This window comes from Phalangium opilio, unplaced genomic scaffold (assembly GCF_054372755.1).
Source record: "Phalangium opilio isolate 3A_F unplaced genomic scaffold, DU_Popi_V2 ptg000048l_1, whole genome shotgun sequence".
Taxonomy (NCBI): Eukaryota; Metazoa; Arthropoda; class Arachnida; order Opiliones; family Phalangiidae; genus Phalangium; species Phalangium opilio.
In genome coordinates this window covers 6,248,859-6,272,931 of record NW_028324170.1, presented here as the reverse complement: position 1 = coordinate 6,272,931, position 24,073 = coordinate 6,248,859, and the positions used below count along the sequence as shown (strand labels likewise).

Sequence of the window (24,073 nt, the reverse complement as noted above, 5' to 3'; positions counted from 1 at the left end):
ACTTGAGCAATTTGACTCGCGAAAGGCCTGGCAACTCTGCAATGAGAGAGGGGGGAGAAATTTTCAGTTGTCCCTTTAGTGCAAACTATCTATGGACCAAAGAAAAATGAAGAAATTCTTCAAAATAAAGTTTTATTATTCAAAAAAAGGTTCGTATGAAAAGATGAGTCGTATATTTATCGCTTTTTTAGAATTATATATTTTCAAATTAAATGCTTTATCCTGCGTTTTTAATCGAAGTTAATCCAAGCTATGCCACGCTATATCATATTCGCCGCAACATCTACTTGCGTAGATATTAAAATCGCGTATACCTCGAGCTAAAACACCTGTATAGTTAAAAACTAAATGATAGTACACGACGTTCTACGCCATTGGTTGAAGTACAGTCACAGTACAGTTGGCGACACGCGCCATGGTAAAGTCTCTGCCAAGGGACGGAGTAAATGAAGAGACATAAACCAAATATCATGGTTTATCAAAAATGGTTCGTCAGCTTCTCAACACCCAAATCCTAAATCTTATACATGTTTGAGAAAGTTCTTTGCTAGTTCATTATGTGAAATTGACAAAACTACATCAAAATTGATATCAGTAACACTAGGGTAAAGGTTCATTAGAAGTGGTTTGGTGGCTTAGTTTTTCTCAAAGTTGGGACAGGAGCAGATATCCCTAGCCATTAAGCCTGTTAAGAACGTTCTATTGTGGACCCCCGTAACATTCTAGCTTTATGATTAACCCCTAATAAAGCATTTAAAACTAGTATAAAATGTTAGTTTCTTAAAAAAAGAAAGCCATTATTAAGCAGATAAAGACTATTTAAATAGTGTTTAGTGTCTACATATTCAGGAAACTCTTTCCGGTTCCCAACGTATTCTAATATTGTCGTGTTACAAATAACCTCTCAGTAGCCGTAAAATGATTAAAATGTCCATTCTATTTCGCTTAAATTAAATCCAATTTTATTTTCTATCATCGCTATGGTTTTTTTCTGATGTATAAACCATGCCCAGCTTCAGCTTCCGCCTACACCAGAAAAACATCGTAGGTTTGCTTACAGTATGTATAATATCAATCCGAGTATGCTATAGGCCTATAACAGCTTTATTGAGTTACTATCACGTAACCCTCCGCCATTAGTTACCCTCTGGCGCGTTTTACCCTTGTAAAGAACCACGTGTATCTCTCTCTATAAGCACCGTTAGGGGTTTACTGTACGCGAAACGTCACGCTTGGTTTGTCCTCGGAAAACTAGATGTTTTCGCTTAAACGCGAAAGGTAAAACAACTGTTATTTAAAAATTCGAGTTCCTATCGCGTACGTGACTTAAGGCTTCGCGTTTTCTCGCTAAAAATCTGTTTTCATAAATGTTTTATTCCCTCAATATTTTTCCAAATCCGCAATTTTTACCATCCAAAGAGAGAGTTTGAGGTAAAATGTATAAAAAGACCGGGTTCGATTAAATTTTATTACATATTCTAAATGGTCTTCCATAGAGTAAGACCGCTTTAGCTTTTTTTGAAAAAAATGAATTTTATATATCTAAAAAATTAAATAGGTAAAATACCAAGTTCTTTTTCGAATTGATTATTTCTTTAATTGGTTTTTAAAATATAGGTAATTTAGAAATTTTCAGTAATAGAGTAGATTATTTAATTTATTTCGATCTATAATTAAATTTATTCAAAAATATTTTATTTAACATGCCCTAAATTAGTGAGTAATTATTTAATTTTTTTACGTTATATTTTATTGTATAGTTGAATATAGTTCCAAATTTAACAGGGTATTTTTTATAGAATAGGGTAAATTTTCATTTATATATATATAGTAGTTAACGAATCCAATTTGATATAATTAAATTTTACATTTTAATTAAAATATTAGTTCATTATTGCAATTTGTTTAGGAGTAGCGTTAACCACTATAGTTAAAAGATCTGTAGAAGCCTTTTTTTCAACAATTTTCAGTACCCAAGTCCCTTAGATACGTCTTAAGTTAGTTTATAATAATAATAAAATTCGGCTTGGTTTTTGCATGAAAAACAATATGTTTATAACCTCTCAAGTCACGGCTATACAATAGTCGCGTCATTCACGATGTGTGGGAGTCGAAATTTCGAGTCCTAACTTGTGACCGTTATAATGGGCATGTTAGCCAATGGAGCCCATGCTCATTTTATCGTTCACGAGCTAGTGCTTGAGCCATCAACAATAACCAAGGAAACTGACTCGGTTATAAAGAAATGGATTCGTCATCTTTTACATATTTGAGAAATTTGTTGGTTTGTTCCTTTGTATGTTAGTTCTTTAAGCGCAGTCACAATTCGTTAATTTCCAAAGTTGACCAAACTGTATCAGGGTTGATATCAGTAAGACTGGGTGGAAGGTTCGTTAGAAGTGGTTTGGTGGTACCCCTAGCCATTAAGCCTGTTAACAACTGCCTACATAACAACTGAAAGTAGTAAAAAAGTTAGATTAGGCCCAAATTAATTTAGCGTTAAGTGTCTGAATAGACGGGAAACTCTCATTACGGTTACCAGACCCTTAAAACACCGGACAAAGCCGGGCTGCTTAGCTTAAATCAACCTTTCTTTGACCAAAGAAAGAACAACATTTCCCCTGTCCCATAGATAACTCCTCAGTTTAAAAATATGTATAGGCTATATATTTGAAAAAATCCACTCACTCGCTAACTGATAGCTGTATCTTCAGAACCTCTTGACCTACGTTGTTGAAACTATTTTTGTACGACAGTTGATTCTAAGTACTAGATGATCAAAAATAAACGGTCATCTTGGAAAATGGTGGCCAGATAAGTTACTTTACTGTTCTGACGTAAATCCTATTTTTTACCTTTGTTTTTATAGTACAGCTTGACAATGTGCTTTGCATTAACTAGCGGCTATATAGATACTTTCATTCATTGCCATAAAATTTAAATATGGTAGAGGTTTTATCTTTATTTACGACTATATTGAACACTGTTTTACTAACTTCTCTAAAAAGTAGCATTGAACTATTTATTCATTAAATTTAATAATGAAAGGGAGAATGAAATGGTCAGACAACCATTTTTAGTCGATAAAATAACATCTAAATTATTGATAAAACTTACTAAAACCTTACCATTATTTTTACACAATTAATTCTTACTGTTTTTGGGAATCAACACCAAACATTTGTTCAAAAAAGAAATAATAAGAAATAAAAATTCACGTGAGAAAGATGAGCTCGAAGATGAGTCATATTTGTACTCAGCTCAGCAAAATATGTTGCGCAACTTCGAAAACACTCCTCTAGAACTGGAGCTGGCAGTACGGTAGAAGATAAGGGATTACCCATGATGAGAAACACAGTTGTATGGCACTAAAAAATCGTTCGTAAATGTCAGCTCTTTCCCAATAAGAGCTGTTAGAGAATCTAACAGTCTGAAACTCTTACATTTTGGGAACTTATACACACAAATTTTCTAGTACCTTATAATCAACATACTTTTTCATAAGGAGATTCTGAATCAAGACCTTCCTTTTCAAAAGCAGACTTTGCTAATTTAACCTTGCTTTATGCGTTCATTGAGGCTTATATATCACGGCTAACTAAATTATCTTAATTGCGAGAAGCGCATGAGTTAGCCAAGGAGACGCGTACAGAATAAACTTTATCTGGTACAATACAAAAATTAAAACTTAAATTTACACAGTTCCAAAATTAAATCAATTTTATTTCACAATTTAATATTTATAAAATAATTAAAATTTATACGATGCATTTTTAAATGTGGGAGCAATAACCTAATCCTGAAGTCCATAGCCCTGCTCGAATTACCCAGATGTACAGCTTTTTACCCTCCCCATCTTTGGCTTTAATACCTCATTTCAAACCTCCCTCCCTTCAAACGGAATTTGGCGCGAAAAATATTATTTGAGACAATTGCTCTTTGACGAAGGGGGTGACGTCTGGTAGGTTAATTCTTTATCATCTAGAGCGCCGTGCTTTCGAAATTTTCCATTCTCGCAGCATTCATTAAAACATTTCAGAAACACTAAAAAAAGGGACTTTTTCGTCGTTGGGTGCCTGCCCGGTCTTATTTTAGCATCACCCTGGTGGTTAGCTTTACTCTGAACGTAGGTGTACTGCAAGGTAAAACACTTTTACAGGCGCCCGTAGAATTAACCTTGAGCTATTTCAGCCTAAATGCTGGCTTTCACGCATTACGTGTTATTTTATTCAAAAAACAATATTTCATTGAAATTTAGGATCTTTTTACTTAGTTTTTTTTTTAAATTTTAAGGACTTCTTAAAGATTACTCTTATTTTCTCTCCTTAATCTCCCTTTTTAAACTACTTTATCCGCTTGTCTTGTTAGCTTCATTTTACAAATGCTTGATATCACTCCTTAAAAAACACTCCATGGTGGCAGATTGTGAGGAGCGTATTCTTCTGCTAATAGCCATCAAATGGAAAACTGCATGTGACTTTGTCAGTTCGTAAAGACTCCTATATTTTATCACTTCAAAGGTGTATCGGAGAGTGTACAAGCCATAAGTGACAAGTTGAAACGGAATTTGTTTTGGAAATGGATATAAAAGAGGAAAATTGTGACGATGATGATCTAAATCAGGATGATTGTGACGAAGAAGACGCAAAAAAAGATGACCAAATCAAGAAATTGAAATATCTCCTAGAAAAAGAGAAAGCTAAGGTATTGTACCCAACCTATAGTACTCGATAATCACTTTCAGATTAAAAAAAAATTACCCATTGACCTTTCGTAATGAAAGTAAACTTCAATCGTTCGTTATGAACAGTGGTTTTTAAATTTGTTAGAATGCCGTTTGTACATTAACAATTAGTGAACAACGAGAGGAAATTGAAACGCTCACTAAAGTTATTGAAGAGCTGGAAAATGAAATAAAAGATCTGAAGGTTAGTAAACTTGCATATTCATTAGACAATACAATACACCATCTAAATAAATCTTAGAATAATGGGGTCAATCAAGAGGGTGCGGAAGGTCAACAGTTTCAGATGGCCTTGTTGATGAAGGAAGATTGTGATACATCTTCAAACACAGGTATATCTCTTCCAAATACAGCGTCACATCTAGCGGACAATGAAACTGACAGGTATTTATAATTATTTCATCTTGTTTATTCATTTTGGTTGTATCATTAACGTTTTATTTCGGTAGTTTACAAAATTATCCAACTGAAATAGCTAACATGTTTGTAAGCCAACTTGAAGAAGGGGATAGTTATGATAATGACCATAAACCTAGTCAGTCAATTTTTATTTCTGGATTGTTTAAGGCGGACACAGTTTAAGTAACGTTACATTTAATCAAAGCAGGTGAACATTCTTTCAAATGCTTCATGTGTGAGAAGGAATTTAGCCATAGACATCACTTAATAGCTCACGAGCGAATTCACACTGGTGAAAGACCATTTAAGTGCGATCACTGTCAGAAGGATTTCGCCCAGAAAAGTCACTTAATAGCTCATCAAAAAAGTCATTCGACTGATCAGCCATTCAAATGCGATCAGTGCGACAAGGCTTTCATTAGAAAATTTTATTTGGACACTCATCTAAGAACGCATTCTGGAGAACGACCATTCAAGTGCGATCAATGTTCCGCGGATTTTAATCAGAAAACACACTTAATTATTCATAAGAGAAGCCATACGGGTGAACGACCTTACGATTGTGATCAATGCGAAAAGGCATTTAGTCGAAAGTCTGATTTGATCGCTCATCAAAGAATTCATTCGGGTGAAAGACCCTTCAAGTGTAATCAATGTAGTAAGGATTTTACTCAAAGGACTCATTTGAGTACTCATCAGAAAAAGGTTCACGGTGCTCCAAAATCTTTTAAACGTAAAAGGAAAAAATCAGCAGCGGATTGATGTTAAGTGTTGAACACTTGGTGTTAATAGTGTTCAGGGAAACAGATTTTTTTTTGTAGATATTTGCAGGTGTCTTTGTAAAGGCAGTAGTAACTATGAAGGCGTCTTTCTTACTTTAGACCAAGACTGTCAAATGTCCTGTTAATTTTAAGTGAACAAATCATTCATTTCCCTGATATTAAAGGGAATATACTAATTTAAATGGTCAGGGAAGATTGCAGGGAAACAACTTGAAAAGTCAGGGAGAAAACTAGAATCTGGAAATTTATGAAGGAATGCAATATTTGAAGTAAAAAAAATGGCAACACTAATTATAAGTAAACAATATAATTTTTCCAAATATTTATTCTTATTTACATGGAACAAACCAAACTATAAACATGTCAAAGTATTTCAAGTACCATTACCTTATAAAGTTATTTATTTTACATATAGTTTGAATTCCTAAAAATATACCACCGAAGAAAACTATAATTTTTAGTTTTTTTTAAAAGATTCCCGCTCCATTTAACATTAATTCTTATGTTATGTTGAAGGGTGCACTCATACCTAGGACATTATTGAACCTTCCGTTAATATATAGCAACCTGTATTGTCCTGGAACTAAGAGAGATTGGTCCATGAAGACAACTTTGTACCAAGGACGCGAGTTTCTCCCTGCTTCGACAACCACTTGTTCTTTTGACTCCTGGGGGCAAGATACCCTTTCATTGGCTGCATTTGATGTTGATGCCCCCGCTACGCTTCCATGATTTAATACCTGTAGTTCACGTTCAACCTTTAATGAACAAAGGAATAAGACAAAGAAAACGCAGGTTAAGGTGACTTGTAGATCATACCCATGGAATGCCTCGTGCAGGAACTGTTGTGGCCCAGACATAATGCAAATGTTCATCAACCGAGGTAAAATCGGCTTTGTATAATCCAATCCAATCCCAGACGCTAGGAAAATGTCCTTCGTTAAATTGAAACCATGCCTCTAAATCGCTATTGGCTACATTCCAGCCAACCACCGCGTAGAAATATACTGTAACCAAATCGGGCTCCGAAAAAACTTTCACGCGAAATGAACTTGAAACCGGTTTGTGATCGCTTGATACATAATGATCATGAGATTTGTAATCAATTTGTTCCAGGGAAAGTGAAACCTTTAGTGTTTCGTAAGCGTTTGGTGTATAACGGTATAATATACGGTCTGTCCATGCTGGTTTACGTGATAGGTAATTATAACTTTCAGTAACTTTGGAATAAGGATTACTGAAAGTAACAGGCGCTGCTTTGATAGGTGAGCTTTCAGGGCAGTTACTAGTATCTTCTTTGTGATAATTGCTACTACTAGATTCACTATTAGCACCTTTAGATTTGAGATTAACAGGTACCACTTTGCTGGTTGAGCTATTGTCTTTGAGACTAAAACTTGAACTAGATTTTTCGAGCAGTTCTTGAGAATTATTACCATCAGTTACCACTGCTACATTTTTCCGCGAATTACCACTGCCAAAATAATATTTATAAGTGGGTGGAAATTTTATCATTGATTCTGTGAATTCAGCAAAAGCTTCTCCAGTTCGTTGGGCTTTGGCTAATTGATCATTTTCCATGAGTTTCCCATAATCGCGATCAGCAATCAACTTCAGAATTACTTCAGCAGTTAATTTGTCTATCCGGAAATTGAGATCACCAAACCAAAACACATAATCATGAGTTAATATTGTTTTCGTTAATGGGTCAACAAAATTCTGTGTGTCAATCACAGTGTTGTATTCTAAAATCAAATAAAATAGAACATTACAGAATTATACAACAACTTTCTTTGGGAGACTCTATGCTTACCCAATATTCTCTGAGCGTAAAACTCATCATGCGCTGCTAAATGGCAGCCAGTAAAACAAATGGAACAGCCATAGGCTGAAAAGCGTATGCTAACAGCACCCTTGTTTCCCCAGGCTCCACCAAACCCCGTTTTCGTATAAGTACTTTGAACATTACGAATGCTGGACAAATGTTCACGTTTAGAGAAAATCAATAATACAATTCCTTGCAGTCTAGTGTGTTTAACTTTGACGTAATTATGTTTGCACAGTAATTTTTTAACGCTTTCAATCCAGGGATCGTCAAACAAGAAATCGTAAAGAAGTTTTTGAGGTTTGACACTCACTTCTTGGAACGTAATCGCGTAAATGTCAGGTAGAGGTTTTTCAACATTTTCTATTCCACTTTTTAAATTTGTTTCCGGACCAAGTCCCAATGATGCTTCTAGATTTTCCGTAGGCGTTTGCCCAGCCACGTTCCATGTTAAAAAATATAGCGTGAAATCTTTAAGCATTCTTAAAAAAAAATTAGGATTTGAATATTTAAATTAACTTTAAAATAATATTTAAAAGTCTATGATATTGACAGTGACAGTGGGTGACCCATTTATTTTCTATATATTTCCGTATTCCGTAAATAAACATCTTCTGCTTATAATCACGTGACGTCAAGCGCCTCGCCGCCAGTCTGGGAAATAAGGTTATTTTTAAAACTAGTCCTTTCGACCAGTGACCCCCTAAAGTCTGAAATAATAAACTGGTCTCCGGACTGGTCCTGGCCTTTGTTCTCCTATAGATTTGCAATTAATAAACTGGTCCCGAGGACCAGCAACCCCCACTTCTTGAATTAAAAAACTAGTCCAATCAATTAATAAACTGGTTTTGGACCAGAGGAAGTGTGCTATAATCTGCTATTTCCCAGACTGCTCGCCGCCTCGCACATTGACCAGGGGTAATGAAAAAGGGATAAGACTCAGATGGTGAAACGTGACTACTCACCACTGAATAGTAAAGAAAGTTTACTTTACAATACCACAGCTGTGATTGTTTTTGCTAGTCGTGTATTTTCGAAAGCGGCACATCAGAAGTAGAAAGCTACTTTTGATAGAATTTTCCTGTAATTTCAATTAGTTAATGACATATTTCTACTATGGCGGAACAGAATATATCAAATGAAACACTCCTGAATGAAATTAAAAGTATGTTTCATTTAATTTCCATTCGTATAAGTCTATTTTTGACATGCAATACTACCTAGTTAAGTTTACACTTAATTTAAGCCTTGGTTATATAAAATGGCGGTAATGCAAGTGCAATTTTCTAATTATCTAATAATTTGTAGAAAATATCGGCAAATTATCATACTCGTAAAGTTTTTATTATTATTATGGGCATATTTTTGTTGTAAATTATATTTATTATCGAATCCACATAGCCAGATAGTTTAAATTGTGAACTTTAGGCAGAGAGGGGAGGGGTCAGTTTGTTTTTTGAGTCTCTTTTCTCTTTAATAAAAATATCTGTTGTATTTTCTTAATTGTAGGGATTTTGAAAGGAGCTGACCTAACGAAACTTTCGTCAAAAGCTGTTCGTAAAAGCCTGGAAGAGTCACTAGATGTTGATCTGACTGATAGGTATATTGTTTTTGTGTCAGAACTTTAATAGAGATGTGTTAAAATGGTTTAATTTCTCGCGTGTTGTAGAAAAAAGGAGATTGATGCCATATTGATGGATTTGGTTGCGAAAAACGCCTCAAGCCAGGGAGAAAGCAAAAGCCAAAGTGGTGATGAGGAAGATGCGGAGAGCATGGATGATAGTGATGAGGTAAGTTTATTTACATATTTCCATACACAGTGGTTCCAAAATGGCCACCATGTGAAATCATATTCTTTTGTAGGCTGATAATGATGAAATGGTAGCGAAGCGACTTCAAGAAGAAGAATCTCTTCCAAGGAGAAGTAAGGTAAGAGATACATTTCTTGATTTTATTCAATTGACAATATTTTTAGAAATATGTTTTGTCTATCTATATTAGGCTTCGAGCAAAAAAGCAAAACAAACTGGAGGAAGAGGTAAACGCAAGAAGGAAGATGATGATGGTGCGGGTGTTAAAGTCAAGAAATCAAACTCTGCCTATAGCAGACCATGCACATTATCCGCAGATCTGGCTGAAGTGGTTGGTGCTAAAGAGGTGGGATATAATTATTACACTTTGTTCATATGGCTATAAAGGGATAATGAAGAGGGAGTTCAAGGGAGCGCATCTCATTTGTTTTTAGATGCCAAGACACTCTGTCGTGAAAAGAATGTGGGAGATTGCCAGAGAAAGGAATCTTTTTGTAAGTATAAGTTATTTTTTTTTTTTTTGTGGAATCGGTTGGGGAATTTTTTTTTTTTTACAGTGGAATTGGTTGGGGAATTTTTTTTCTTTTTTTTACAGTGGAATTGGTTGGGGAATTTTTTTTTTTTTTTTACAGTGGAATTGGTTGGGGAATTTTTTTTTTTTTTTTACAGTGGAATTGGTTGGGGAATTTTTTTTTTTTTTTTTAACAGTGGAATTGGTTGGGGAATTTTTTTTTTTTTTTTTTACAGTGGAATTGGTTGGGGAATTTTTTTTCTTTTTTTCTACAGTGGAATCGGTTGGGGAATTTTTTTTTTTTTTTTTTAACAGTGGAATTGGTTGGGGAATTTTTTTTTTTTTTTTTACAGTGGAATCGGTTGGGGAATTTTTTTTTTTTTACAGTGGAATTGGTTGGGGAATTTTTTTTTCTTTTTTTTTACAGTGGAATCGGTTGGGGAATTTTTTTTTTTTTTTTTACAGTGGAATCGGTGGTTGGGGAATTTTTTTTCTTTTTTTCTACAGTGGAATCGGTTGGGGAAATTAAAATTTACAAATTTACAGATTTCAGGGAGATTTAAGCAACTATTAAAATGAAATGCTAAAGTTAATGAAATAATGATATATTTACTAAAGTTAACTTAATTTAATTTTACATTGATTAAATTTGAAAATGTGTCAACATTTAACAGTACTTCTCTAAGAGAGAGGGGGGGGGCAGAGAGTCTGAAGAGATTAAACCTTTGACTATAATGATGATAATTATTTATAGGATCCCACAAACAAGAGATATATCATCTGTGATGACCAACTCTTCAAAATGTTTGGTAAGTAAATACTTCAGATGATGTGATGTACTACACCCATATAAATTCCCCATGACCGGGAGCCCACCAGTCCTATAATTCCTATACTTTTGAACCTGTCCTTTATTATCCTATAATTTCATGAAAGGTCCTATAATATCCTATATTTTTGACTTAGTCGAAGTTTTCGTATAGTTTAGCATCAAATTTATCAAAATTTAGCTTTTTTTCTTTATCGAGATCACATTTGAATAGACACCGAAATTGTGGAGCTCGCTTAGGATTTTTTATATATTATATTATGTTATGTTTTAATTAAGTTCTTCTGAGTTTTCAAAGTAAAATCCAATTTGTTATTTTTTATTTTTTGGGATTTTTCTACATAGTTTAAGCCCAAAATTGTATTATATTAGAGCTGCATTTTTAGTCCTATATTTTCCTATAAAAACACGTGATTTTTTTCTCCTATAAAATCCTATAATTCCGGAAAAAAATTCCTATTTTTCCTATAAGGAATTTAAATTTAAGAGTGGGCTCCCTGCCATGATCACTCCTCAACATTGGGTGGGTCTATTTGAGCACCATGGGGGGCGAAAGCGCGGGGAAAATATTATCACGTGATTGGTGGTGTGAGAAAAATATGATCACGTGATTGGCGGTGTGAGAAAAATATGATCACGACATTCCAATTTAAATATTATTGAAATGAAGCCAATTAAAGATTCCAATTAACTTTTAGGGATGTTCTGTTTCTGAAAACAGAGTGAATAGCAGCCCACAACAGTCAGTCCAAAAAATAGTAAAATGCTAGTGAAAAGAGTGAAAAAATTTCTCCACAAACTCTATAATAGATAAACAAATTTTATTTACAAATCTGATCTTTACTGTAATCTTTCAGCAGCGATATTTACTTAGGGAAGGGGGAATGGATTACTATAGCATTTCAGTATCTTAGTTTCACCAGAATACTTTAGTTTAAAAACTTTTCCTTCCCCTTTTTTCAGGCACAAAAAGGATATTAATGTTTGGAATCATGAAACATTTGAAAACTCATATCAAGGACCAAAAGAATTTGGCCTAATAAAAAAATCTTTTCTGGCGTCAATTTATTCTAATAATTATTATTATTAATCGAGTTTTAAATATTCTGTACAGATTCAGCAAAAATTGTAACGCCAATCACTGAACAATTGATTTTTAATGAAATAAAATTTGAAACATTTTGTGCAGTAGAAAACAAGAGTTGGGCATTTTTACCGTTGCCTTCTCTATACTATCAAGGCCAGGGCATGGTACTCTTTTTGTTGGGGACTTTAGCTTGTATAGGATTGCCCTAACTTTATACCTAGATGGCGCAGTTTTTGTAAAAATCCCGCCTACTTTGGATTTCGCGGGCTTTATCGTTGCAGTTAAACGGCCAAGGTATACGAATAGAGGGCCACCAGGATACTTTTGCTTTTTAGGCTTATTTGGGGGGGGGTCAGCCCATGCACGGGCCTTGATAGTATAAAGGAGGCAGTGATTTTGTCGTTTTTATATAGTACCATTTTTACAGTGAAATTACCACTGCTGGTGGTACAAAGTAAGTATTGTAGATCATAAATTCGCAACATGTACATTTTTTTTCATAAATTTGGCAATTAGTTCTTCCCTCTCACCAGGGAGTACTTATCTACTCATAGCTAAAACCCATTTCCTAAAATGATCAGAAATTTTAAAATCCTTGGATAGTTGGGGGGCGTGGTACTTGTAAGTGTCCCAGTATTCGGGGCGTTCCTTTGGAATTGCCTTGGAACTCCCGGAGATTTCAGGGTGTCCAACTCCAGGATGTTTGGCGTAGTGTTGGCCGATCTTTTCTTTTATTTTCTCTTCCTCTTCGTCCGCATCTTTGTCATTCAAAACTACAGCTTCTCCGTTTTCTTTCACCTTAATAAAGGAACATAATTATCGTACTAAATCCTAAGTAACGTAATAATAATAAGTATGACCGGCCGGGACACTTTCCAAAATTTTCGTTTTGTCATATACTAATAAAGTGTAACGGTGTTTGTTACCTGTACTTTCCTTTCCTTGTCCCATTCTTCTTCGAAATACTGCGTCTCTTCCAACCTTTCTAATTTCCTATAATTAGTGTGTTTGTATCCTTTACTCCTGTACTTGTCTTTGCCACTTTCGGTTTTCTCGAGCGATATCAAGGGTCGTACTGTCTTTCTTTCGCGTAACTGAACGACAACTTCGAAGGGAGCGTACGAGTCACCATCGTCATCAGATCGTTCCTGGTGCTGGTCGTCGTCTTCGACGGCGGTGACTCGCTGGTCCGCCGCTGCTAAGCTAATTAAATCCGTTGGTGATTTTAATTCACGCTCCGTTTCCTCTTTTTCGTTTTCGTGCTCGTCTCGCCTCGTAATTAATTGTTGTTCCTCGTTCCTATTTTCTATGATGGGTACGTTTGATTAATAACCGTGTCAATCCTATACCCGAGGGGCTAATCACTCTCGGATTCCCTGTACAACGATTACAGATGAGTTGTGTAATCACTGTCAAGGGCAGCTGGGCTTTTAGAGATAGGTGCAATCCCTTAATTGTTACATTATGTGACTGAGGAGGCAATTCTCTAACGCATTCGTAAAGTTTATTGAGATTTCGAACATTAAAAATTACGAAACCTAGAACTCGAAAACGATTGATCGTTTTCGTTAGTGTCAATTCTCTAAGCTATGTCGTTCGTTTTCGAGATGAACTTGTTCGTAAAACTTGAAAACGAAAGAAAATAAATAAAACGAACATTGAGTCACGTGATCTAGTGATCCAGCCAATCCGCTTTGACTTCGGAAGACGCGCGCGAAATTCGAATTAGGCTTAACAAATATTGGATTTTTGAAGTCGAGGGTTATATATTTAAGTGATTGCAGTGCACTGTATTGATTGGAGTTGTTCAAATAAAAAATGGATGAATCTTTTGAGTCTGTTTCTTCACTTCGCGTTCAAAATAAAAAGAATAGCTCAAAGATTTCTAAAGAACAAAGGGCCATTATGGTAGTATTTCTTGAAAACAACAAAAAGTTCGTGGATGGGAAGTTTAGCGCAGCGTTCACACAAGATATGTTTAATCAGATGTGGGAGGATTTGGCTACCGAACTAAATAGCCAGGGATCGGGTGCTTTTAAAACAGTAAAGCAATGGAAAAAGGTAAATTTTAAATATTAGAGTATAATATTATCGGCATAAGAAACTTTTCCCGCTTGTTTTAAGTGTTTAGCTGACTGGAAAAGTCTGACCAAAGCAAAAGCAGCCAGGATCATGCAAAGCCAAAATGGAACGGGTGGTGGACAGAAAACAGCAGAGAAGCTTAGCGAACTAGAGGGCCGGCTTGTTGCAGTAATAGGGTGGACCGCGGTGACAGGAAACAATATTGTCAGGGAAGGCGGTTTTCCTCGTCCAGAGGTATACCAACACTTCATTTGATTGTCGTTCAGTGTAATTCCTCCAACTTCATTACATTGGTTCGGTTCCATGTAGCAAGCTACAGCTAATGAGGAAGCAGAACCTATTGCGCATTGCTCAAGAAATCCAGCCCCAAGTGCTTTGGAACAGATTATTTATTACAATGATGATGGGTTTTCGTTAAGCCCAGAAGAACATGTAGTACCAGAGGGTCAAGGAAATGACAACAGGCATTCCACTCCCATAAGCCGCAGAGCTTCACCAGTGACATTTTCTGTTCCTCGAACGCCACCACGACGCGAGAACGCATCGCGCCATCAGCAAGTTTGCCGAACGCCACCAGTGATTAGTCAACCAAATGAGAGAAGTAGTATCTGTTGAATAAATCTTCACAAACATATTGAAGGTAATTAAATGAATTTTAGGGAGAAGCCGCCAAAATAAAGCACCATATTCTCGAGAGTTAAAGGAAAACTCAACAGAAAGCTTTTTTAAAACTATGCAAGAACTTCAAGAACGGCAAACGCGCGCGGCAGAAGCAACTCTTGCTCACTATGGAGAATTGTTACAGGTTAAAAAAAGGAGAGTTGAGGTTGAAGAGGAGAAAGCAACTGCTTTAACAAACATCGCTGAAGCTTGTTACCGCTTAACCAAGCAATACCTAAAATTGACTAAGGACAAATAACCACATTTGTAAATAATATCTTTAATAAAAACTGTACATGTATTATAAAGTCTATTTAAACTGCTGTGGATTTTTACAATGAACAAGAAAACTGATATTTTTGAATCAGGCTAACGAAACCGCCGTATTAAACGATCTCTAACTCGCACTCCGGCATTATGCCAATTGTTGTGTATGCCAGGTGTTCGATCAGCGAGAATGGCCTGGCCTTCGTCCGTATTAAATAGCGTATCTGCGTCATCCAATGGCGCCTCACCAGTAAAATCTTCAGGGACTCTTCGCGATCTGCACATATTATGCAAAATGCAGCACGCGTTGATTATCGTACCAGCTGTTGTAGGGCAGTAATGAAGCGTGCGGTCTTTCAAAAGGCAACGGAAGCGTTGCTTTAAAATACCATTGCAACATTCAATAATTTTGCGACCATCCACATGGGCATCATTAAAACGCGATTCTGGCGAATTTCTACTTGGATTTGGATGAGGTGGTTGACACCACGGCTGACATGGATAACCTGAATCCGCTGAAAAGCAATATACATTAAAAAAAATCTCCTGGACCATTAATATAACATATACCGAGAAGAAAAGAGCTATTCAAAGAGCCATTCATATGCATTTCTTGTAGATGGGAATTAGCCAATGAATTTTTCCAAATAAACGAATCATGAGTAGCTCCTGAGTATTTGGCATTGACGTTAAGTATTATAGCATCACTATCACATATCTATTTTAGGTGTGAAACATTTGGGGAAATATTTCATTGTTTATCTTATTTCATAATTATGAAAGGTGCCACTGGAGGCTTGCAGGAGCTCTACGCCTACACTAGCCAAATGACAGTGGTCCTTTTACTCCTTGGAAAGGTACCGCGCCCATGCAAGCCTCCGGTAGTATCCTTTAAAATATAATTGCAATTGGTGAGGCTACCAGTTGGCAATTTATCGAAAAAAATCCTTTGCGATTGATAAAATGACATGCAGCTAGTTCTTCATCTTTTTTGGTTGGAGTAACAATTGCTACATGTGTGCAGTCCAAGGCACCAATTATTCCTGGGATGTTACATAGCTTCATGAATCTGTTTTGTTAAAAATACATATTACCCAGCGTATAGTTTTAATAGTTTGAAGGCGGCATTAAACATATTTTGGCAGTCAGTTAAGTTACGCGGATAGTGTTAGCACTTTCCCATGTGTAACACTCACAAATGAATAGCTTTCACTGACACAAACCATGAGGGCTAACAGTAAATAAATCCAGACCCTCATGTTGCCTAAGGTTTTTGCAATTATGTGCAAATATTATTACCCTTTCTTGACTTTCGTCATACTTTCTTCTGTAACGGGAAACTTCACCCATTTATCCATTAGATTTTCAACGATGCTTTGGCTTACAGCCCTTACAACTCGGCTGACAGTAGACTGGCTTACATTCAAGAGATAATCCTGAGCTACATTCATTTGATAGCATCCTGTGGCATAAAAACGAAGTGCAATCAAGATCTGTTTTAAAAAAAATATATATATAAATAAATATATATAATATAACTGTAATATCAAAAAAGCTCTCAGATTTGCTAACTGACAACCCGAGGCTTACCTTCAGAGGCACTGGCAACGATGTCGATCTCTCACCACATAGAGCAAAATCCAAATCATCACACATTTCAAACACCATAGGCCGAGGAAGGCGGAATAGTCTTACAAATTGTGAGTCTTGCAACTCAAAAGCGCGTCCAGTGTCTCTTAATACCCTTTCTCTTCTTAAAACGCGTCTATTCTCATCTTCTAACCTCCTTAAATATTCTAAAATAACCAGCTGATTAAACGCCATTTTTAAAATTAGCAGACGTCAAGTCGTCAACTACGACACGAAAAGAGAACAACGACAGCCCGACCCCTGTCGTTTCATCTGTTCGAAATTTTTCTCTCATTTTTCGAACGCGCGAAAATCGAAATGTTACAGAATTGGATTTTAGAATTTTAGCTTTCGTAATCGTAAAATTCGTTCGAAAAGTAAGACGAAACGAACAGAAAAGCGTTAGAGAATTGCCTCCTCAGTGACCCCTCGGGGTTTATCATTCTCAAATACAAACTAACCACTTTCTCGAATACATGAAGTGAAAGGTACAAACAGACGTATAAACTAGCGATAATAACTTACCTATTTCTTCAGGTATGGCAGTAATGGCAGGTGATGACGTATTTTGATATATAGGCGCGTCAATTAGCGACGTTACCGTTTCTTCATTCTTAAGGTTTACAATATTTTTTGGCAACGATTGTTGTTGCTCATTGTTTGTAATTAATTTCACAAAAACGTATTCTTCTTGCGGATCAGGTTCAGTTGGTTTTTCAGGTGTTAATCTTTGGTTGTTTTCAGTTTTAGGCTCATCAGGTTCGATTGGTTTTTGAACTGTTAGTCTTTGGTCGTTTTCGGTTGTGGGCTCATCAGGTTCTATTGGTCTTTCAGCTGTTAGTCTTTGGTCATTTTGGCTCTTAGGCTGATAAGGAAGGGACCGTTGTTGAGGGAAAAATCCGGGCTTTCCAAGTAGATTTCCGTACGTTTGAAGAAATATTTTATCCTGATACGCTTGGGCAAAGACATTCGGATGTTGTTTCAGTAATATGATAGCGTCCCCTTCTTTAGTACGAGGTAATGTCGATGGCAACTCCGATTTTGATTGAATAATTGTGATCATTAGAATCCAAGAGAGTTTCTGTTAATTAAAGTAGAATTAACTCTTTAGTAATTAGCGAAAAGACTGCCGGCGCCCTTGAGTAAGTCATGGCTTCACTGCTTCCTAATCCAGAGCCACGATAAGTACGTAATATTTTGGATTTCTTGGGAAATTCTTTGAAAATGTTATAGCCCAACTTCTTTTCTTTTCCAAAGCGACTAAATACTTTGGGTTACAGTGAGTAATTAAGCTAATGATAACGTTCAGTCCGTCCTTAGTCCTATAATTTGCACCTCCATTTTGCCTATTATAACTCTGGTTTTTAAAAGACATTCAGGTAAATCCTTTGAATATGCCATACCTCTACTTCTTCCCATTCCAACGATACGCAATTCTTGGGGTTACAACTATTAGGGCTCGAGTAATTAAGCAAATTAACAAAAAATAATGCGTTCTCTCATTCCCAGAGTATACTCTCAACTTCTAGATACTTCGGTTTTATACCAAATTTGCCGGAGTAATTAAAAGTAAAGTCCTACCAGAAAGACGGTATTAATCCTCATGATGGTATCCTTTCATGGCAATAATCCCTGAGCCGCTTTTACCTTCCCGTCTTTGTCCACCGAACTGGTCAGCTATAATGAATCGTCTTCCTTTGAAATCCAGGTTCATTCAACCGACTTAAGAATACGATTTTTCGTACAAGAAGAAAAAAAACGTCGATTTCACGCCTTTTGGGCAAAAGAAAGACATCTTTTGTAAACCGAGAAAAAGTACTAAGCGCGTTATCAAGGTACAATTTAGGGGTGTGCGAATAATTGAACTATTAAGCCTGTGGCTTTTAAGCATTCTGTGTAAAGCCTATTGTGCCGCTGTTAATAATACATTAGTAGGACCGAAATATAGTAGGTAGTTTTGAGTGCAAAATGTTCCATGACAATTTGCTCTAAGGGACACCGTATACCTACAAGTTATGAACTTATGATTAGGGTTTACGGATGGCCCCTATTTACCGAATTTAAGCAAGCTGCATGGTTTTATGTAAGTAACATCAGGGAAGTTTTTAGAAGTGGTTTTGGTTTAGTTCTCCACAATGTTGTGACGGCAACACAAAGAACCATTTCCTCCCCAAAGACTATTTAGTGTTTCGTGTTTACATAGACTGGAAACTCTTCCCGATTTCTAGTCCCTTAAAACACTCGGGCAACGCCGTGTAGCTGAGCTAGTCCTTTAGGTTTGCACATCCCTAATAAAATTCCCCACTTCGGACAATTGACTTGTTTTTTTTTCTGACTAGTTATTTTCCCGTCAATTTCTCATTTTAATAACGAAGAAAATTGCTCTCTTGCCCTCGATTTAGGGACAGTTCGTCAAAGCTTCGCGTCCAAACGAACTAAATAGATCGTACCATACTCGTCTTCAAGCGCACTTTACAAACGGTACTGTTCCGTTCTTCCACATCACTAAGTGCACTTGAACACAAAGTAGAACATCCGTGGCAACCCATGTTAGCTGATATCCGAGAAAAAGTGTTTTTCTGTACAATTGGTGTCGTCTCTACCAGGGTCAACACACTACCACGAAAGACCTCTAGACAAGCACGGCAAAAGAAAACAAAAACGTTTCATTTGGCGAATAGCAAAGTGAAACCGAGCGGAACCAAATAATTCAACAACCACGAACAAGAAGTTTAAAAGATTTTCATTAGAATTTATATTACTATTATATTTTATCGTTTTTCAAACGACAGTAGAGTAAAAGTCTTTTTTGTTTTATGTGTTTAGCTAATTATTAATAACGATCGATTGTATGTTTGCCGAATGCCAAGTAAAGGGAAGAGAAATGTATGAATGCGAACACATAAATCTTTCTTTTTTTTCATCATAAGTAGCCTAATAACTAATAAGTATGCACTTATCATTGCTTGATTCCCGCAATGAAGAATTTCTTAATAAATTAAAGGGAGCCACCGGAGGGTATGCTAGCCAGTCTGCCTATTCGTTTCAAATTTCGACGCTGCACTTTTGTGGCGCTGAATCTGCACGTCCAACTTTGTTTCAGTTTTCTGTGGGAGAAGCCTGGTTCTAGGTGGCCATGGGGGGATACTTTCTATTCACTCCCCTCGTAGCTAGAAGAGGGCTCGGAAATCCGCGGGAGGGAAATGCAAACCCTCCGATGGCTCCCTTTAAGGTTTGTTTCCGTCATAGGGGTTGATTGCTTGAACTACGAAAGGTTTTGATTGACAAAAATTATTTAGTGTTTGTGGTGGACAATACACCATTAGCGAGCGTATTTCATTAAGTACATACTATACTTATTGATGTTACGTTACTTATGCCCCAGCTTTTAGTCATCAAAGCTAGTTTTTCCGATGGAAGATCTAAGATATTAATCTAAATTTAGAAAACAGGTGTGAATGTTTTGCCTTAAAAAACTTACCGTTGTAATAAATAGGTTTTTTATTATTATTTTTTATGTTTATCCCTCTCCCTCCCCCATATATCTTTTTAGTTATGAAACTATTAAGAAGTCGGTCGATGTTTAATAGACCGTCGCGAAATAGCTAGGAATTCATCTGGCATTTGTATTGTTATCGAATGCTCTATATAGGGTACCAACAATATAAGGATAAATTTACGCGTTTCTCAACAAAAAAAAAATCGAATATTGAATTTTAACTTTTTAAAGTGACGTATGTCACGGAGAGGTTCTGGGACTATATGGACCATTTCGATGTAACTAACAGGGGTAAAACTCCGCCTTCTATCTTGCTTTTTTGCACCTGCGCTGTAGTCATTTTGTATCATGAGAGTGCGCAGAGACGGCAATGGATGTCGCGATACTGAGGGTTGCCTACCCCTTTTTTACGTTGAAAAGGTATATTCTGAGTCAGTCGGTAAAGCAACCGATCGCAACTTACCGATCGATCCATTAACTATCGTTTACCGATCATTTCTCTCCCTTGGTATTCAAATTAAATTTTTTTTAGTCAGTCGGTTGCGGTTTGTTAGAATTGTAGTAGGTTTTTGCTTCAACCTCTACTTCAAAACCACTGTAGAGATCGGTTAATTGTCTTTTCTATCACTTGGCTTTTTATTTACACTTTACATCGGAAATTCCGAACTATTAAACTGTGAGTTATAATATATATGTGTAGAAATCTATGAAATGTTCAGGCACAAGTTTATGGTATTAGTTTATATAATTACTCGAATAAGTTTATATAATTTCCTGAATAAGTTTATATAATTTCACGAATAAGTTTATATAATTTCCTGAATAAGTTTATATAATTTCCTGTATAAGTTTATGTAATTTCCTTAATAAGTTTATGTTATTAGTTTATAGAATTTTCTGCATAAGGTTATTAGTTTGTATTACTTCCTGCCTACGTTTATGTTATAAGTTTATATAAATTCCTATAAGTTTTGTAAAATCGAGGAATATTAATGATGGCATCGAATTAAGGTTTTTATTTATTTTTTTTTTGTCGAGAAGCGATTTCCTGTACACCGACGTATTAGTGTAATAAGTTTGGTACTGTCAAGCGTAGGGCTTTTAAAGATTAGTAGAGTCAAACGTACAGCCGTGTATACTCGCGTACTCGACGTTTTGATGTGGCTGTCTCTGTGTAAGTGTCCCTGTTGTTACACAGCTGGGGACCGCATTGACAGTTTTCATAGTTGTTAATTAATTTATTCCCAGCTCATTTTCCCTTCTCCCCGTGGAGTCGAACACTCTTAACGAAATGAAAAATTATTTTAAGGTTCGAACCCCTTGTTTCACTGCTTAAACCTACTAGGACTAGGGGGCCATTTTAATTGGTCTGTTTAAGTTTCGACAAAAATGCGATTCTGAATTAAAATAAGGAATTCAGTTTTTCTCATTAAATGAGAATAATCGATTTGAAAGATATCTTAATTTTTAGTCGCTTCATTTTTAACGCTTACTCAAAACCAATTTTGATTTAAACCTTGAAAACTATGATAACATATAACACAGCCTTTACATCAAAACGGTGTTATTCTACAACAATAACTCAGCTTTCATATTATATAGCAAAGAGAGTTCGCGCCTCCACGTAAAGGGAACTAATCGGCTCAACAGAAATGTTGTCGTTGACGTCTACATTTTGGATAATTTTGCCCGCTATTCTTAATTTGGGTGGCAATCTAACCTTGGCCTTTGGTCTAGTTCTTCAAAAGAAATACATCAAGACGGACAACGTCATGGTTATGAGTATGTACAGGTGGATCATCGGGGTCCTGTTTTACCAACCCATTCTAGCGTTAACCTCTAACTTTCGCTCGAAATGCAAAAAGTCGCAAATACCCTTCGCGACATTATGGTTGCTAAGTTGGGTGACCTATCTTTATGGCGAGCAGTTTGCCCTGGTTTACATCCCGCAGTCCGATGTTTCGGCTATCGCGTCTTTAAGCGTGTTAGTAGTCAACATAATTTCGCCAATGGTATCTGAAGAAACGTTTAAATTGTCTTCGATATTCGGTTCAATTTTGGCCATCTGCGGAGTGTTTATCGTCAGCCAACCTTCGTTCCTTTTTGGTGGTAATGACGCTTTGGATATACGCGGGATTGGGTTCACCTTGCTAGCAACATTCGCCTACGCGGCGACGTGTTTGCTTTCCAAGAAGATTTTGAATTTTAACCTCTACGCCTTAAATTACGTTTTATATTTGTTATTGACACTGGTTACCGTTGCTGAAATTGCTTTCAGCACTCGAATGTTTAGTCTCGATTGTGACGTTTGGCCTTTGGCTGTTGTTGCAGCATCAGGGTCAATTGCCGTGTCTAATCTGTTCTTCAGTTTCTCTTACCGTTTGGGGGACTCCGGGGCGCAAGCCTTCGTTGGATTATCTTTCGTTCCATTTTCGATTATGTTTGAGATTACTTTGAATGGATATAGACCAACTTTGTATTCCTTAATTGGAAGCGCCGTTATTTTGTTCGGAGTAGCGTGTCGTTTCATACCCAAGCCGGAATGTCTTCGTAAAGCTAATTATGATCTTCAAAATAGCGGCCTTAAATTTAGCCAATTATCAAATATTAGTGATAAAGAAGGCAATTATGGAAGTATTTTATATTAAAAGAAACGTGTAAACGATATCCGTTGAATATTTATTGAATTCGTTAGCAAAGAGAAAGTGAGGAGACTTATGTATGAAAAATTTCCGATATGTATTCCCTGTAAGATGTTTACCACGACTTGTATTTTAATTAAAATTTATTCATTGATAAAAATAATTTTTTCAAATATTTATTTTATTTTTTAGATCTAAAATATAAATTTTTAATTTCTTTTATTGTGACGATTAAAAATTGGTTTATAACGTAAGTTTTCAAGTACAAGTAAACTGAAGGCCGTTGGGTTTGCAAAACACAGCTTGGTGTTTTGTAAAGTGATCGAAAACACACTTAACACCTGCTTTCAATGCATTTTACCAAATATTCATTTTTAAAATATTAAAACATGGGAAACGGAATTCATTTCGCCTTGATGTGAAGTGTTTGATAAACCAGGAATTTATCACATATGTTTGTAAACTTCTTGTATATCGAGAGAATAGTGTTTACACGCCAACCGAGTTGTGAACATAAACTTCTATAACACTTGAATTATTCATTATATAATTTAATTTTAATGCCTGCAGTTGCAAATCAATAAAGAGCAAAGTAAATAAGTTTCCCAACTTGTTTTTAAATTAAAGGAAGGATATGTATTATATGGGTTGAAGTTTTGTTTATTATTTTTTTTTTTTTTTACTTTTGCCATAGTAGTAAGTTCATGATGCTAGTAATTTTTTAACCCAAAATATTCCGAATTTCCTACAAATAAAAGTGGGAAGGGAAAATTACCTGAAACTGTCAAGGAAAACCTCGAAAAATAAGGAAAAATTCAAATGAAAATTTTATGGCAACCCTGCGGTATATTTTTTGTTTTACAACTATTTTTCTCGCAACTAATTTACAAGCCTTCTCCTGAAAAAAAGTACTATAGTAAGCAGCCTCTTTAAGGTCAGAGGTTGGAATCCTCGGAGATATAATCATAAAACCTTTATGGTATAACTGCCTTTTGAGCTATTTCTGAAAGAAAAATATTGTAAACTTAAAAAAGGAAGCACGGGGGTTTATGGTTAACGAGCCGACAATAAAAGATACAAACCTAAAGCGTCGCGCTTAAAAAGCTCGCGAGATTCAATTCTAGCTCAAGGTTGAAGGCCTCAAAGAATTCAAGCTCAGAAAAGAAGACATTTAACGATATTTTCGCTTTAAAACCATCCATAACGACTAGCCGACGCCGAATCAACACCGCCAATACAAACCAGACCGACTTCTTTAATAAAGAACTTAAGTCGGAGGGCGCCACGAGTATCGAAGAATCTTGGC

At 36.0% G+C, this 24,073-nt stretch overlaps 5 protein-coding genes and 1 long non-coding RNA gene across 10 annotated transcripts; 3 read left to right on the top strand and 3 right to left on the bottom strand.

The window, feature by feature from the left end:
• Nucleotides 1-1,652: 1,652 nt before the first annotated feature.
• LOC149674021 (uncharacterized) lies at nt 1,653-2,960 on the bottom strand. Of its 2 annotated transcripts, none has more exons than XR_016367042.1 (3): nt 2,856-2,960; nt 2,689-2,795; nt 1,653-2,454 (listed from the first exon to the last, which is right to left on the bottom strand). It is a non-coding gene; the product is annotated as an uncharacterized LOC149674021 (long non-coding RNA). The 2 variants fall into 2 exon arrangements; XR_016367043.1 differs by having other exon boundaries at nt 2,689-2,769; nt 2,856-2,959.
• A 1,502-nt stretch (nt 2,961-4,462) lies between these two features.
• On the top strand, nt 4,463-6,335 carry LOC149674020 (uncharacterized). Of its 3 annotated transcripts, none has more exons than XM_089839853.1 (5): nt 4,463-4,704; nt 4,830-4,928; nt 5,007-5,128; nt 5,194-5,279; nt 5,349-6,335. In XM_089839853.1, exons 1-5 carry the CDS (start codon nt 4,579-4,581, stop codon nt 5,903-5,905), a joined length of 990 nt encoding a protein of 329 aa, XP_089695979.1. In that variant the 5' UTR covers nt 4,463-4,578; the 3' UTR covers nt 5,906-6,335. The 3 variants fall into 3 exon arrangements, with proteins under 3 accessions (XP_089695979.1, XP_089695978.1, XP_089695977.1); XM_089839852.1 differs by having other exon boundaries at nt 4,986-5,128; nt 5,352-6,335; XM_089839851.1 differs by having other exon boundaries at nt 4,986-5,128.
• LOC149674019 (inositol polyphosphate 5-phosphatase K-like) lies at nt 6,222-8,399 on the bottom strand. Of its 2 annotated transcripts, XM_089839848.1 has the most exons (4): nt 8,064-8,398; nt 7,739-7,899; nt 6,745-7,670; nt 6,222-6,683 (listed from the first exon to the last, which is right to left on the bottom strand). In XM_089839848.1, exons 1-4 carry the CDS (start codon nt 8,108-8,110, stop codon nt 6,426-6,428), a joined length of 1,392 nt encoding a protein of 463 aa, XP_089695974.1. In that variant the 5' UTR covers nt 8,111-8,398; the 3' UTR covers nt 6,222-6,425. The 2 variants fall into 2 exon arrangements, with proteins under 2 accessions (XP_089695974.1, XP_089695973.1); XM_089839847.1 differs by having other exon boundaries at nt 7,739-8,399.
• A 349-nt stretch (nt 8,400-8,748) lies between these two features.
• Nucleotides 8,749-12,100, top strand: Non2 (upstream activation factor subunit spp27 homolog Non2). Its single transcript, XM_089839854.1, has 8 exons — nt 8,749-8,915; nt 9,260-9,350; nt 9,420-9,540; nt 9,614-9,679; nt 9,752-9,907; nt 9,996-10,055; nt 10,827-10,881; nt 11,865-12,100. Exons 1-8 carry the CDS (start codon nt 8,867-8,869, stop codon nt 11,939-11,941), a joined length of 675 nt encoding a protein of 224 aa, XP_089695980.1. The 5' UTR covers nt 8,749-8,866; the 3' UTR covers nt 11,942-12,100.
• A 155-nt stretch (nt 12,101-12,255) lies between these two features.
• Nucleotides 12,256-18,279, bottom strand: LOC149674016 (uncharacterized). The gene is made up of 4 exons (XM_089839850.1): nt 18,208-18,279; nt 17,152-17,707; nt 12,915-13,294; nt 12,256-12,786 (listed from the first exon to the last, which is right to left on the bottom strand). The coding sequence occupies exons 1-4, from the start codon at nt 18,229-18,231 to the stop codon at nt 12,529-12,531; spliced, it is 1,218 nt and encodes a 405-aa protein (XP_089695976.1). The 5' UTR covers nt 18,232-18,279; the 3' UTR covers nt 12,256-12,528.
• LOC149674017 (uncharacterized) lies at nt 13,270-14,671 on the top strand. Its single transcript, XM_089839855.1, has 2 exons — nt 13,270-14,049; nt 14,113-14,671. Exons 1-2 carry the CDS (start codon nt 13,807-13,809, stop codon nt 14,323-14,325), a joined length of 456 nt encoding a protein of 151 aa, XP_089695981.1. The 5' UTR covers nt 13,270-13,806; the 3' UTR covers nt 14,326-14,671.
• Nucleotides 18,280-24,073: the final 5,794 nt, after the last annotated feature.